Source organism: Zea mays, chromosome 7 (assembly GCF_902167145.1).
Source record: "Zea mays cultivar B73 chromosome 7, Zm-B73-REFERENCE-NAM-5.0, whole genome shotgun sequence".
Taxonomy (NCBI): Eukaryota; Viridiplantae; Streptophyta; class Magnoliopsida; order Poales; family Poaceae; genus Zea; species Zea mays.
The window spans coordinates 147,092,783-147,108,375 of NC_050102.1; the positions used below are offsets into that span (position 1 = coordinate 147,092,783).

At 44.4% G+C, this 15,593-nt stretch overlaps 2 protein-coding genes and 1 pseudogene across 6 annotated transcripts; 1 reads left to right on the forward strand and 2 right to left on the reverse strand.

Moving 5' to 3' along the window:
* The first annotated feature begins 1,522 nt into the window (after window positions 1-1,522).
* Window positions 1,523-2,973, forward strand: LOC118472978 (60S ribosomal protein L12-2-like; annotated as a pseudogene).
* A 535-nt stretch (window positions 2,974-3,508) lies between these two features.
* On the reverse strand, window positions 3,509-8,902 carry LOC103643796 (uncharacterized). 5 transcript variants are annotated; one of them, XM_035961053.1, is made up of 7 exons: window positions 6,932-8,895; window positions 6,045-6,119; window positions 5,908-5,950; window positions 5,607-5,789; window positions 5,223-5,299; window positions 3,745-3,953; window positions 3,519-3,634 (listed from the first exon to the last, which is right to left on the reverse strand). In XM_035961053.1, exon 1 carries the CDS (start codon window positions 8,071-8,073, stop codon window positions 7,126-7,128), a length of 948 nt encoding a protein of 315 aa, XP_035816946.1. In that variant the 5' UTR covers window positions 8,074-8,895; the 3' UTR covers window positions 3,519-3,634; window positions 3,745-3,953; window positions 5,223-5,299; window positions 5,607-5,789; window positions 5,908-5,950; window positions 6,045-6,119; window positions 6,932-7,125. The 5 variants fall into 5 exon arrangements, with proteins under 5 accessions (XP_035816943.1, XP_035816946.1, XP_035816945.1 ...); XM_035961052.1 differs by having other exon boundaries at window positions 5,607-5,817; XM_035961051.1 differs by lacking the exon at window positions 5,908-5,950 and having other exon boundaries at window positions 5,607-5,817.
* Window positions 8,903-9,817: 915 nt separating this feature from the next.
* LOC100191268 (P-loop containing nucleoside triphosphate hydrolase superfamily protein) lies at window positions 9,818-15,308 on the reverse strand. Its single transcript, NM_001136702.1, has 7 exons — window positions 14,921-15,308; window positions 13,844-13,965; window positions 13,457-13,607; window positions 12,889-12,999; window positions 12,271-12,409; window positions 10,269-10,384; window positions 9,818-10,191 (listed from the first exon to the last, which is right to left on the reverse strand). The coding sequence occupies exons 1-7, from the start codon at window positions 15,194-15,196 to the stop codon at window positions 10,015-10,017; spliced, it is 1,092 nt and encodes a 363-aa protein (NP_001130174.1). The 5' UTR covers window positions 15,197-15,308; the 3' UTR covers window positions 9,818-10,014.
* Between the last annotated feature and the right edge of the window lie 285 nt (window positions 15,309-15,593).

The following is a 15,593-nucleotide window of genomic DNA, read 5'->3' on the forward strand; positions in this document are numbered from 1 at the left end:
CTACCTGTTCGTATGTACTACTTCTAGCACATTAGACTGCAAGGACACTTGTGCAGATGCACTGTTTCTAACAATATGGAATATGTTGAAAGTTTTTTTCACACAAACAAAAAATGCTACCTGTCCCACTGTGCTATCTTTAAGCACTAAGAGGTTGAAGTCTATGCATTATTGCCCCTTTCTGGATTCTGATGATGTTTAAGATAAGTGGCAGCTTCTGATCACTTGACTACTTTATTGGTACTCATACCTGTTAAAAAGCTTACTGCAAAATGTTGTCGTGATCTTTGTGCCTACTTTGCATATCACATAAATTAGCGGATAAGTCACATAGGATTACAAACATAGCTCTTTATATAGTGATGAATTTCTGAGGAGACTAAGTGGTCCTAAACCTAAGTACTCCTCAGAAAAGGAGTACTCGTGGCATGCCTGTTACTCCTTGCCCGCATTATGTGAATGCTAGCATGTGATAAAAATACAAGTCATGTAAAGTTCAGGAGCTGATCACATTTAATACTCGTGGCATGCCTGTTACTCCGAAGCTTTAACATACTCAGCGATCCTTCTCAATTTTCCTCAAATTTGAGGATTAGCCTCTACCTTCCCGTCCCTCAAAGCACAAAGCCATGTAGAATCGAGAGGAATCTCGGAGATCAGGAGAAGAAAAATAGGGACAGTGGAAGAATACATATCTCAACTCCAGTTCTTGCAATATGATTTTACCATGCACAGCTGCCAGCTTGCCACTATAACGACCTCTTATTTGCTTCGAAGTATGTCAGTGGCCTCAAAGATGAAATCAGGGCAACAGCCGAACCTGAAGTGCCTTGTACAGTGGACAGAGCATTTGTCGTTGCTAAAATCCAACAAAGAGTCTTAGACAGAAGCAAACTCAAATAACACAGAAATCCTGCCACACCAGAACCGCCACAATTCAGACATGATAAAAAAAACTGTATGGTAACTTGTGGAGGGACGAGCAATCCAGAGAGTATTTTAAGGCCAACAATCTCTATTTCCATTGTGGGGAGAAGTTTGAGCAACGCCATGCAGAGGTCTGTATCAAGAGAAACAAACCTCAAATGAAGGTTGTGGTTCTTATTCTTAATGACTTGGATAAGGAGCTAAATGGAGACCTCCTGAATGAGATGGCTGTAGCAAAGATACTCAGTGAAGACTTTTGCCAACCCTCCCTTAATGCCTTGGCGGGGACTAAATCTACTCATTGTATCAAATTGAAAACCACAGTGAAGAACAAAACCATGCTTATCTTGGTCGAGAGAGTATATACAGGGAGAGTGATGAAGTAGAGAGAGAACCTGAGAGCGAGAGAATGAGTGGGAGGGCATGTTCTGGTGCCTGCATTACTTCTGTGAGTTGGACAGCTGGGATAACTTGGGGGGCTAGAAAGCTCTACAAGTGGCTCCTTGACCTGTGCATAGCATGTATTGACGGACGAACTCTCGATCACACCGGATGATCCGCTAGAGCATAAACTTACATCTGTAAGCCTGTGTTAAGGTTCCAGAGGAACGTCGAGCCGCCAAAACATCCAGTGCCCAGGATTATTCAGTTTCTCCGTATCTTAGTTTCTAAATTGAATTTCATATTTATATGATATCCATGATGATGATGTTTAAGATCATGTCATGATCGGGTCATGACACTAAAAACTTGGAAATCCTGGTTATCTCTAGCGGACCTGTGGTACACTTTAGCTTTTCATAGCTCTGTCGGCTGCTCTCCAGTCAAAGCCTCTACGGCTATGTGTTGAATTGATCTCCACCGGTTGGCCCAACGGTTAACTGGATCTGTCTAACCCAAAGCAAGGTTGGTAGGCTCAGCCTATCTAATCTAAGTTATTAAAACTCCACCCCTTTTGGGCGCCCGTCCGCACTCGGCGGCCTCCGCGCCATCCGTCTCGTGACGCGTGGCGGCGCTCGTCCGCTCCTGGACCAGAAACTTTTCTTCAATAGAGTTATCTGTTCCGCGTTCCTCTCCCTTCCGAGCTAACCCTCACCCGCCGCAGCAGCCATGCCGCCCAAATTGGACCCCTCTCAGGTGGTGGAGGTCTTCGTCCGCGTGACGGGAGGCGAGGTCGGCGCGGCGTCGTCGCTGGCTCCCAAGATCGGCCCGCTCGGTCTCTCCCCGAAGAAGATTGGTGAGGACATCGCCAAGGCCCAAGGAGACCGCCAAGGACTGGAAGGGCCTCCGCGTCACCGTCAAGCTCACCGTGCAGAAGGGCGAGAAAGATGGGGTGGAAGATGGCGGTCACTACGATGATGATTTATCTAGCTCAAAGAAACAGCGTGGCTGAAGCTGTCATTTTTTTTGTTTCTCCTGCTCGTACTGTAGGCAGGCGAACATTCTATGAAGAGTCACAGTGTCATGTTTAGCTGGCAGCTGTATCCTGTTGCGTTTGTTTAAGGTGTCCTGGTAGGAAATATGTTTATGCTGTTGAGCCGAAACCATGGAAGAAATGTGGCTGTATATGTATATATATTTTTTTCTTAGAAAGAAAAGCCAGATCTTTATGTTACAATTACAGTGATGAACCTGCAAGTATTTGATTTGTCATATTGGGAGGCTTTTGCAATGTGGTTAGAGCTGAGAATATCCAGGAGTGTGGCTCAGTGCTTAGCCTTGGCTATGACTTACTGTTTGATGAAATTCTTGCAGCGTGGTGCTGAATCCCCTTTGGAACGAATTTCTCTGAATGATCAGCGACAGGGATGTAGTATACTCATTTTGGAGAACTCCCGTGTTGAGATTGATGCCAAACTGAATGGGATATGTTTTTTTAGTTCATTGAATGTTGTATGGCAAGGCTGGGTTGGAATTTGAAGACTCAATACTGGTAGAGGTGTTCCCCCCTTGTGAAGCGTCCCAGCAATTTGGAAATGGGGCTTGCAGTAGAGTTGGCAAATGGACAAATGCTGAGCGAAAGATTTATGGCCTGTTTGGACAGGCGGAAGCAAAAAATACATCAACCAATCCTATTTTAGATTTTAAATATAGAGTCAGTAACCAGGACCGGTCTCATCTTGTGTTGCTGCATTTGCTGATACCTTTACTGGATACCAGTTGATATCCTTGTAACATATCTTTTCCAGTGCCACTGTATTTTTATTTCAGTACTCCTTTTTATTATTAGGTACTCAGTTTACACCTTGTGCGACATTGTTATTAGTATTTGTTCAGGTCACAGGCTGTTGCCAAACAAATGATTGTTATATGTGATTATTTGTAACGATAATTTGTTCAGGCCACGAGCTGTTGCCAAACAAATGATTGTTGTTAGTACTAATCTTAAGGTACTTCTGGACTTTCTGATTTTGTGTCCGCATCAAAATATTTATCTTATACACTATGATATATAGTTTAATTTGTTTCCCTACTTGCGTGAGCTGTCTAGCGCCCGATAGGGCGCTTCCTTTTCTAGTATACCATAATAAACTCAGAAGAAAATAAGAGGGAAAAATGTCAGAGCCGCAATCAGGCAGTGAGCACGAACCTTGATCATGGACAGAACCACTGTTACAAAATTGTACAACACATGAGTGATACCAAGGATGAAGAGAAACCGGTGCAGCTGCTCAAGGCCCTCGTACGAAACAAAAGGTTCATGGCCCTACAAGTGACAGATTAGGTTCCAACCCAAGCGATGAGTGAACAGTCTACTCCACTCCCAGTTCCATTGACCTTAATAGGCTGGGAGCAGGACATCTGGGTTAACAATACCTCGCCACAGACGTGCAGCCGCTGGCCACCGAACATGTTCTTGTCGAGCGCCGTCTGGTTGGCGTCCGTGTTGCGCAGCAGGTCCTGGTAGTCGCTCTCAGAGCAGATGTAGAAGCGGCTGGTGAAGAGCGAGGACGGCACGCAGATCTCCGATATGAAGAGTGTCGTCTGGCTGAGCAGCAGCGAGATGACTCCGAGCAGCATCAGCTCTGCGTGCAGACATGGCTTCTATTGGTGAGAGGCTAACAGTCGACTATGAGTTAGTATATTTAAAGGTTCATTAGTATATTTAAAGGTTCATCTGTTTCATTGGCAATGGGTGAAATTGGCAGGTGGAGGCATTATACTGGACCCTGAATACGGTATGACAAATTGACAACCAATAACCATGGACCTCAAAAATATTGGATATAGAGACGAACCTTTTGTCCTCACGAAGGATGTGACTTGGGAATTCTACAGACATATTAACTTTTAAACCCAAAAAGTGACAAGAAACAAGATGATGAGCTACATTATTTTGCCCAGAAAAAAATATTATCAGAGTCGAGGATATTAATGATGAATAAGATTATGATCAATTTGATGATGTACCCTCCTTTTAAAGTGGATGCTGACACAAGAATCCTATTTAATAATGTAGAAACTCCATATTTGTGGTAAGACCATTACTAATGAAGAACTATAAATAAGAAGTTTTTTACTGTATTCTTGCGATGAATTATTATTAGTGGCAATAAGTTTTGGTGGCTAAAATATCTTTCTCTGTTTGTGCCAGAAACATGAGAATGCCTGTTTGGGCATCCTCAACGGATCCAATGTCAATCTCAAATACCCGAGCATTCTTGGAAGTAGGAAGTTCAGACAAAACCAATTACTCCAATTAATAAGTTTATTCATGATTCGCACAACAATTGATCCAATGGAAGTAAAACTGAACTCTAGTCTCCAGTAAACAAATGTCGACTAAAATAAATTGAGATGACAATAGTCAAACGCAGGAGCTGAAGAATTTGCAAACCAACTAAAATAATCTTCAAACTTTACATTTTTCTAGAAAAATAATTAATGTGTGACCCAACACACATTCACATATTATATTCGATTACCAGGTATGAAGTTTATATCAAAAGTAATAGTACATCATATGTATGACATCAGCATATTAAATTTGTAGTGAGGTGTGCAAAGGTTATGATATTGTTTTTTCTTTTGGTTCTGCTCCTGCCATGTTTATTATTTATACACTAAGACAACCTTTAAGGTTTTCTTTTGCTCATGTAATAGCACCCAATCCACATTAGACAAGAAGATGAACATCAATTCTAAAACCTTATTTAGCGCCAGGAGATAACTTTGATTTGTATCTACATTACTCCAAGATTCACCTTGACTAACTGTGCTACTGTCAGAATCCCAGCAATCCATGCTACAAGAGAGGAACACTTATATAGAAAACAAGATCAGACCGACCGTACCTTTGCAGATAACATGTCATTGCGCTTGGTAGCTACCCTGATGTCTTTCTCCACATTCTTCATCTCCCTCTGCACATCTGCAAAGACAAAGAGAAAGAAGAACAATCCACTCCAAAAATTAACAAGAAAAATAGTGAAAACAACATGAATAACTAAGTTCAATTATTTTGTTAACCAATAGCTCAAAGAAATCTAGTGTTCTGATATACAATGATGTACAAAGTATGAAGCTTTAAAAATTGTGAAGGTTCTTAACCAGTCACCTTCTACAAAGAAGCCTCCTACAATAGCATCATGCAATCTAGTCCATTATCCTTAAATGTATTAATATATTGCAATATATCATATACATCTCTGCTCGACAACAATGCCTGAATTTGCTACCTCAATTCCTTCGGAATTAGCCTTCCAAACTGGTGCTCTTCTTGTTGATGTGCCATGCATCAAGGCAGCATGGCAAACGTGGGCAAGTCACCGCACCACGGGATTGTGCTCCCTGGCCCACAGTTGTTGTTTCTCGATGTGGCGTTGTCGTCGTTGCCGCTGATGTTGACAACATTCCAGTTGCTGGTGTATCATGCCGTGTTAGAATGCGCTGTCGGGGAAGGGAGCACGTAGCAGCAGTTGTCCATGAACCACAAAGGCATGAACAGAGTGAGCTAAGAAATTAAATATTGACACGAACCAATCAAATTCTCCTATCTAGATGCTTAGCTTCCTAATTTGTCCTGTAAAGCAGTAGAACAAAAGTAAAAGTTTACAACCATGCAATGGTTAACAAAGAGGATAATCAATGCAGTCGGATTAAAAAATTGATACCACCTTTCAGCGTGAATGGCAGCTGCATGTAGTCAAAGGCTTCAAGAGTCAGCTCTACATTTTCGAGCAATATTACTTCTGCAAATCAGGGGCACCAAAAAAATAGTCACAATCAGATACACAGCAAAGTGAATTAAGCATTGCACTATAACCAAAAATCTATCGGATGTAAGCTACCGCAATTCATGCCTAGCAAAACAAAAACTGGAATCCATGCTAAAACCCAAGCAACCAGAGGACTCGACGCGAGATCTCTCTGCATAATTGCAGCAAAATCGAAACCACACAGGCGGAGAAAAAACAAGCAAAAAACGCTACAAAATTTTCTAGCCCAAAAAACTCAGATTCCTTGGCAAGCGGCATTGCTCTCAAACCAAGACAGACGGCTACATAAGACTCCACCGGTATACCACCAGCTTAGAAAAACAGCTGAAAGAACTATAGTACAGAAAGGTGATGTTGAAAGTTCCATTCCCCTATAGCTGATGCTTCCAAATAGAAAGCTTTTAGAATATAGAGCAAAGACCAGGAGATGTTCCAAGGCCCAGATGTGTATAGCATACCCTTTGAAAGCTTAAGCATTTAAACAGAACATTTCTAGCTACATATTCAAAGCCCATAAATATGCCTCTTATGAAGAAGAGTATAAGCTAAAGAGACATTAGAACATTTTTAACTACCCAGGACCCTCCTATAAGTTTCCAAGAAGGTAATGAAACATTGAGTGCCAATCCAATGACTGAACAGCAAGCTGGTTGTTCCAAGAAGGAACTTCGAAAGGTGACACCAGGATTTTGGCCATCAAGAATTGCAGTTCCACACAGATACTACAGGCACTAACAGTAACTTTAAAACAACATACAGAATTGTAAACTGATATTACAGCTTACATGGTTATCACATCCCCTGTCGATGCAACGATGTAATTGACCACCCGGCATCCGGCGCTAGATTTGGTGCCTCGATATTGTTCTCTTATCACTCATTTATGCTTCCGGTCTGTCCATAGCAAGGCTAAATATATATATCATCAATAAGCCTGACCAAACATTTCCACAATCGAATTGGCAATCAGCATCATCAGCTAAATAGCGTCTGAATCATCCTTGTTATAGGCCAATGGGAACTCATCAAACTGCTCCGTGACATCGCAGCCCTCTCCGATGCTCTTCAGAGCGTGGAAAACCCGATACATTGAATGCCTCTCCGTCACACGGGGCTGGGTGCAAGCAAAAGCTATCTTCAAGAACTCCTGAATCTCTGCCTCATGGCCCTTTCCACGCAATGGTTTATCAATAGCATCACTGATTCGACCAGAAGCCTTGAGCTGGTTAACCCAGTCCACCAATGTCCCCTTGAATCCTTCACCCGTCACGTCAGTAACCACAGCAGCAGCCTCCTGCCCGCTAACAAGCTCAAACAATATCACCCCAAATGCATACGCATCGCCTTTCATCGTACCAACTGGATTGCTAGCATACTCTGGAGCAACATAGCCAAACTCCCCAAAGTCCCCGTTCAGGAAAGGACTGGTATCACCACCCTCGCCAGGCGCCATCCGGACCAACCTTGTGAGCCCAACATCCGTGATCCGAGCATCATAATCCTCGTCGAGAAGCACTGCACTCGAGCTCAAATTCTGGTGAATCTGCGGAACCTGGAACCAATGGTGCAGCCACGCAAGCCCCCTTGCTGCCCCCACGGGGGTCCTAAGTCGCGTTGCCCAATCCAGCGGCGCTTCCCCTGGCTTCTTCATCACCGATGAAAGAGCCCCACTCTCCATATGCTTATACACCAGCAGCCTCTCGTCCTCGACAACACAGAAGCCCAGCAGTGGCACGATGTTAGGATGCCGCAGCTGCCCCATACGACCCATCTCTGCCCTGAACGCCTTCTCCGAAAGTGGGCACGAGTGCAGGCGCTTGACCGTCAGCGCAGACCCGTCCCGTAGCACGGCTCGGTAAGCTGTCCCCGCCCGCGAGCTCCCGGCGACCACGATGTGGCTAGTGCTGAAGTCATGGGTGGCGGCCATCAGGTCAGCGAGCTTGACCTTCACGATGGGCTTCTAGAACAGCGAGACCGGGACCAGGCGGTTGTGCGCCGCCCGCAGCCTCTCGGTCCACCAGCTCCCGTCTTCCCCACCGCCCGACTCGCTGGTGCCGCGCCTGTGGCGACGGCGGCCTCCTTTGCCCTTCCCGGTGCACTGCCAGAAGAAGTAGGCGAGGAGCAACGAGGCGGCGGCGCCGAAGACTCCCGCGGCTATGACGATGCCAAGGCCGGTGCTCCCCAGCCCGCGGCCGCAGCGAGAGGATACGGGGCGGCCGCAGAGGGGGTTTATTTTAGCGCCATGGCGAGCGGGCAATGGCGACAGTTGTGAGCAAGTGTCGAGGGTTGAGGGGCGGCAGTTGAGAGGAAGCGAAAGAGGCAACGACAGGGTCACCGGCGTACCTTGGCGACGTCAAGGGGGTTGACAAGAATGGCGGACACGACGGCAGCGCCGGCCGCCACCAGAGCCCGCTCGGTGAATCCGGCGAATCCCCTGGCCTTGCTCCATCGCTGGCTGGCAGTGAGGCAGGGGAAGGGACCAGAAGGAGGAGGGGAGCTAACCATCTCGGGTGGGAGCGGCGGGGAAGGAGGAGGCACGTGGCGCGTGGGTGGGGAGCATAACCATCACGATTCGGCATGGGGAGGACGGGGTGTGCGGCGGGGGAGGCGCGTTGATGGCGCGGTAGAGGCGAACGAGGCGGGTGTGGGAGAGGGGAACGCGCGGTTGAGGGAGCGAGGCGATTGCGATGAGGAGTGGGCGCACGATTGTTGCGCGGAGGCAAGGCGAGGGCGGATCTACCGACCATCTCGTGGGGGTGAGGGAGGGCGGGCGGGCTCGCGGGGATCGACAACACACAACAGAGAGAGAGGTGCGCACGGACGTTCTAGATCGTCGGAAGGCAGACCCCAAAAAAAAGCAGGCTACGAGACTTAATAAGTAGTAGAGATAATAAAAAGTAAAATTCAAATTTGTTCTATATCTTCTTAAATGATAGATATAAAATTTAGATTCTAATAAGGATTCAGATGTTTTTTTTACCTTTTTCATTGTAGAGGACAAATATTTGCAAAACAAAATACAAAAAATATTCTTATTTTTCATAGTGTTTTACAACATAACTAAAATTTAGCATCCAATTCTATACATATCTATTTTAAAATATTAATTTTATCCATCCTAAAAACACTTTGGCCCTTGAATCAAAGATAGCTTTCTCCCACAGCTGGATTCCAAAAGCATATCGATAAATATCAAGGATGAAAAGCTTACCGTTTGGAATGCCAATTCTGACAGAACACACAGGACGGGATCCAACGATAGGCGTGAAACTGTAGTATTCCTCGAGACTCAAAAGGGAAATAACAAACTTAGGGCTGATTTGGTGATTAGGAATCCCTAGGGGATCCATGGAGGAGAAATCCCCTTACAATTCAATTTTGAATAGCAAGAGTATTTCTTCCCCTCGGGATCCCCGGTCACCAAATCAGCCCTTAGGGTTACTTTGGAAACCTCAAATCCCCTTCCGGATTGAAGATGATTGAAATAGAAATGAACTAATTTTCTTCCCAATCGCCTTCAGGATTGAAGAGGATTTCAGTTTCCAAACTAGCCCTTACACCGACCGAATCCATAGTTTTTCCCAAAAATCCATCCTTGACTAAACAGTACCAGGGGTAATGGATTCTGGAACCGATCTTCAGAGTCAAGACACCTGGATTACCGGTGCGGTAAAAAGAATGGACCTATATATATCTCGTGTGAATCAAACACTTCTCTTCCGATAGCTATGACAAATCTAAACATTTCGATGAGGAAACATGGTAGTGAAATCAACAAGAGTGTAATGACATTTGAGCGTCTCTCTAACTCTGTTTTCTTAGTAGCTTCTGCCAGGCTTTACATACCTTAACCTATGGGGGAAAAGGATCACGCTGACTGCTTTCCTTTCCTAATCCTATCTAATTCTGCCTCAGCTTCTTGCAATGCAGATTTTAGTATAGTTATTCTCTCCTCCAGCTCCTCGATGGTGCCCCTTTTACGAGCAGACTTGTATGGTGTAAGGAAGCGGTGGGAAAAGTTTTGTAGAGCTTGAACACCACAAACCTGGAAAATGCATCTAAAAGCACTTACAAACATTGTAAGCCTGAACAAGAGATGCAGTGGTATAGCAAATTACTTACCTCTTCTGAAAGCAAGGGAAGTTTGGTGATGTTGAAGTCATCATATAACATATGGAACTGGTCAATGTATTTCTGTTGCATTTTTATCCGTGCTTTTAGCAATTTTGACTCGACAACTGCATGAATGAAAAAATAATGAGTAGATTAATACAACTAGACGACTGGAGATATATCGATATCCAAGGTAAAGGTAACTAAAGTACATTCATTTTTTGCTCCTATGATTGACGAAAAGATTATTTGAAGGATGTTTTGTGCTGCCTTTCAGAATTTTCCCTTTTCTGTTAGACTGCTATGTGGCTTGGGCCGAGCCTTGCACAAGAGGCTTTATTAGGGTTAGATTATGTAACCTAACTTCACTGCAGTGCAATATTCATCTACCTCATCTCTTCTTTCATGGTATCAGAGCCTATCTTAGGCTTGCTACCACCACCATGGACCGCGGACCTCCCTCTTCCACCTCCCCCTCCCCCTCCCACTCATGTTGGCACACCGCCCCGGTCCTGGTGCTGGTGCGGGTGCCGACGCGAGCGTGGGCCTAGTCGCGGGCGAGGCCAGGTCTCACGCAACCGCTGTCGCAAGCGCGGGCAAGACCAACCTGGGTGTGGTTTCTTTCCCCACCCTCCCGCTGCAGCCATCCTGCCGCTTTTCTCTGGTCTGATGGCGCCACGCCCCTTTGCCACCCAGCGACGTTGTTGCCGCTCACTTTGCCTTTATAGTTACCATTGCCAATGCTAAGTATGTCGTTGTTCGGGCGCATGAGCGGGTTACTGCTCTCGCCTGGGAGCAAGAGTGTGCCACTGCTAATGCCCTTGCTCGCCAGCTTCCAAAGGCAGAGCAACAACTCGAGGATGCTGCAGCCTCGACCCCTTCCTCGAGTTCGGTGAACTCGAGGGTTCCCAGGCATACGAGACAGTTGTCATCACTAACCTACATGCTAAGGCAGCTGCTATCCAAAACATCCGGTCGTTGGTTCGCAGCCTCCATGACCTGGCCTCCTCCACCTACGCCCGCTGTTGTGACCTCATCCTCCTCACCCTGTAGCACTATACCCTCGACGATCATGTCCTCACCGATATTGTTCGCTCGACGGTCTCATCTTGGCGCCGGGTGGAGTGTCGTCCTCTCCTGGATCCTCGACACCATCACCGTCGAGCTGCAAGACATCCTCCACGAGTGCGGTGGCACTGCTCGCCGGGCCTAGGTTGCCATTGAGGAGAAATTCCTCGGCAACCATGAGGCACACGCCCTCCACCTCGACGTCGCTTTCCATAACTTCGTCCAGGGAAACCTCTCCATCACTAAGTATTGCTGCCAGACCAAGGGCCTACCCTCCTCAGTGTTCTCAAAGTTTCACTCCAGTCCCAACATCTATTGTGACTAGTGTTTCGACTGCGAGGGATGTTAGGGTGTGTTTGGTTTGGCTTTTACCCTTAAAAACCAAAAGCCAAACCAAAGGGCTGGATCTAGTAAGTTCTTCTAAAAGTCAACTTTCTCGTAGTGCAAAACTGAAAACACCTCTATACATGCTTTTAGCAGCTTTCTGATGGAACTGTGAAAATATACATGGAAAAACTTTTAGCGGCTTTTAGTGGTTTCCACCAAATGGTTTTTAGTGTTTTAACAGCTCACATCCACAACAATTTTTTTCACAGCTCACAATCCACAGTAGCTTTTTTTACAACCACAGGCCCACAGCACAACCAAACAGACCCTTAGACTATTATGTGACGGGCCTAAAACCCAGCACAAGAGGCCAATTAGGGTTAGACTACGTAACATAAGTTCACTGCAGTGCTATATGCATCTCTCTCTCCTTTCATTTTGTCATTTGAAACAAAGAACCTTGAGTTTTTTTCAGCCATACTACCAGAGCTCATGAGAACAATTTTCTTTGCTTGAAGAATAGGCCGTAACAAAATTTTAAACTGAATGTGATAGATTTAAACTTCCAAGAAAGTTTGAGGTCAGTGAAATTGATGAAGGTGATTTTTGTACTAACCTTCCTCATCAAATATAACTTGATTAATAATAATGTTGTGCGAATCAATCTCAAACTTTGCTAACTCTTGCACCAATCTCTCTGTTTCATACAATGAAAGAAATTCCGGGATACAAACACATACAAAAGTTGTCAAATCCTAGGAAGAAAATAAAAATGGAAGTTAGAAGGGGATACCATAAACATTAGGTGCCTAAAGAATGTAGATATGCAAAGTAAAGATAACGAAGATTAGAAATTATCAGATAATCCAGCATGTTTGGTCAGTTCGTGTTTACCCAGCGGTGCTCATGTACTTAAATTGGACACGTGCAGAGGCTATCTGTTGTGATGTTAAAAACTGCTCTGTAAAGTAACTATGCAAACTGTAAGTTGAGCATGTAGTGTGAGTCAAGTCTACAATCTATACTTTTGGTTTTAAGCAAGAAACACAATCAACTCGAATCTTAAGAGGACTAATGCTTTTTTAGTTCCAAGTTTCACTATCATGAATTTCCCATGTGTGGTCTCGCTATATCCTTTAACCAGTGACATTTTTTAACGCCGAGTACCATAGCATGATCTGTTACTAGTAGATTAAAACGCAATTCTGCTTCCATACAAGGTAGGGAGTCTTACTGGATCTTTAAATTGCCTGTTCACTTGTTCGATCACGTCCTTCATACCCTCAAGTCTCCCAAGCATTGCATCCTCGTTCAGCTCATCGCCAAGACCAAACAATCGACTGGCCTGCCAAATGCATTCATTATTATATTAGCTATACATGTGAGTTTCCATCTGGGTAGGTCCAATGTATAATCTGCACATGCAAAAGTTCACCATGTACATATTACCATCTGACCTCATCACCTCAGTATGAACAAAGATATGTCATCAAGTCAATATTTTTCTTTGCTTTGCTTTTTGTCCAAGGAGAACTCATAATATGATTGTATTTGCAATACTGGAACATCAGAACTTTCTTTGGGATAAGCTTGGCGATTCAGGCTCTGTTGAGCATATCACAAAATATCTCTATCATTTATTTGGTTATAATTTAGAGAAGATGCAGCCTAGTACCCTGAAGTAATTGCCTAATTGATATCAATAGTGTTTTATTTAGAGAAGCAAATAACATATTAGACACATACCCTAGCAACTTCTCCAAAAAATGGTTTTCCAGTATATTAAAATGTATATAAAATACCTGATTCAACAGACCACCAAATCTATTTTTCAACTCCATCATTTTCTCAAGACCCTTCTCTAAAGTTGCTGGGAACTGAAGCAACCGCAATGTATGCCCTGTAGGAGCAGTATCAAAAACTACAACAGAGTAATCCATTGTTTGGACTAATCTGCAGTGAGGAAAATATAATATTCAAAAAGTTGCTGAAAGCCAAGAAATGCAAGGAAGTACCATTTTCAGGATAACAATGGTAATCAAAATCTAACTCTCTTGACATATTGGAGACATTGAACAATGAACAAGGGAATTAGAAAGGGTAGCGAGTGAAATATGAAATAGATGGTAACAAAAGTAGCTGGCCATATTGGGAAGCATGGCAAACAACTGAACGGAGCAAAACCTTACTTTAGCATTTCAGCAAAACTCATAGCTTCATCTACTCCTGGAATCGCATTTGTCAGTTCTGAAAGGAATCCCTCCATTCCTTCATTGGCTAAATCATCATTTTCTACCTTCGGGTCAATTTCCTGCAGATAAAGTTACGGAATGAGATTATTCAGCCAAAATACCAGCTGTAATAACATGAACCGAGCCATTTTTCGAAAACAAATAATCAAACTAAGGAAATAGCAGATTACTCTTAAAAAATAGAACTCATAGGGCAACAAATGAAACATGTTTTGCTATGTATATCATTTGTGAGAATACAAAGAAATGACTAAATAGGTTCATATCAGTACCATGCTTGTCATGGATGAAAATACAAAGAAAAGGAGGCAAATGCTGAATCTCGTGCTTAGTCAATGGTCATACATTTTTTTAATATCCAAGTGGAACATGTTCTAAGTGAAATTGCAATGGAATGGGTATTCTATAAGGCAACCACCTAATATGTTATCAACATCTTCCTAGAATAAAGAAAAAAATACCAATAAAGATTGGGTACTTCTTTTGTACAGGTCTGCTACCTATTCTTAAACTTCCATAATCGACTCAAGAAATAATGCAGAAATCACAGACATATCATTCACAGAGCATAATCACCACTTGGTATGGTTCACGAAGATGCAGGCCCCATCTCTGAGCAATAATCCTGTGACCAACATGCCACAAAGTACAAACACAAACCCAAACCGACCCCGAATTGATAACTTTGCATCTCGTATAGCCTGGCCTTAGGTAAGTTCCTATGACTTCCACACGTGGAAAATTATGGGCCACATGCGACTTCTCTCTCTGCATACTGCCTGTCTCCTCAGACAACCCTGCTAACCCCCTCACAAAAATTCGGTGAGGCTACAATCCAATCCAATCACCATTCGCCAGAACACGCAGCCTGCCCATCCAATCCTCACAAGCACCACCTCATTGGGTGGGGCAAGTGAAGACGACCCGGCGAGAAGTGTGGATTGGAGACGTAAGAAAGAGAATATAATGGAGGAATTTTGCTTTCTGTGTGTGTGTGCGCGCGCGCGCGTTTACCATGGCGTAGAGGTTGGTGAATCCGCGGACGAGGGTGGGAAACTTGGTGAACCGCTGCTGGAAGGCATCGCTGAGGTTGTGCGCGGGGTCGGTGGAGATGACTAGCACGGACTGGCGGACCCCCGCGAGGAGGACGGAAAGGATGGAGCTGCAGGTGGTCTTGCCTACGCCGCCCTTGCCGCCGACGAAGACCCACTTGAGGGACTCCTGGTCTAGGAGGTTCCGCACCGTGGGCTCCGGCGCGTCGCCGGCGTCCACCGCCGCCGCAGACGCCATGCTCCGATACCCGCGCGGTGATCGGGGTGGGCGATAGGACTTAGGAGGCAATGAGATCTGGCGGAGTGGAGGCTGGAGAGGAAGCGAACGGCGGTGGTGCCTCACTGGCGGCAGATGCGGTACTGGAATTGTCTACGTGGAAAATACCTTTCCTCCTTTGGACGTTTTCAACTTTAGTACGGTTAGTGGTACTTTGGTTTACAGCGACTAATTTTTAGTCTCTATATTATATTTTATTTTAGTCTATAAATTACTCTATTTAATTTCTATATTTGATAATTTAAAAACTAAAATAGAATAAATAAATAGACTAAAAATTAGTTCATAAAAACTAAACACCCCTTAATTAATATTTTACCTTGTTCTATGCGGCTAAAGGGCATGTACAACCCATAAG

Excerpts from the sequence above, each read along its gene's own strand:
- LOC103643796 (XM_035961050.1), bottom strand. The coding sequence starts at position 8,073 with ATGGCCGCCACCCATGACTTCAGCACTAGCCACATCGTGGTCGCCGGG.
- LOC100191268 (NM_001136702.1), bottom strand. The coding sequence starts at position 15,196 with ATGGCGTCTGCGGCGGCGGTGGACGCCGGCGACGCGCCGGAGCCCACG. Across the intron at positions 13,608-13,843 it reads AGTTTTGCTGAAATGCTAAA|ATTAGTCCAAACAATGGATT; the intron begins GTAAGGTTTTGC and ends TCCTCACTGCAG. Across the intron at positions 12,410-12,888 it reads ACAGGCAATTTAAAGATCCA|GATTTGACAACTTTTGTATG; the intron begins GTAAGACTCCCT and ends TTTTCTTCCTAG.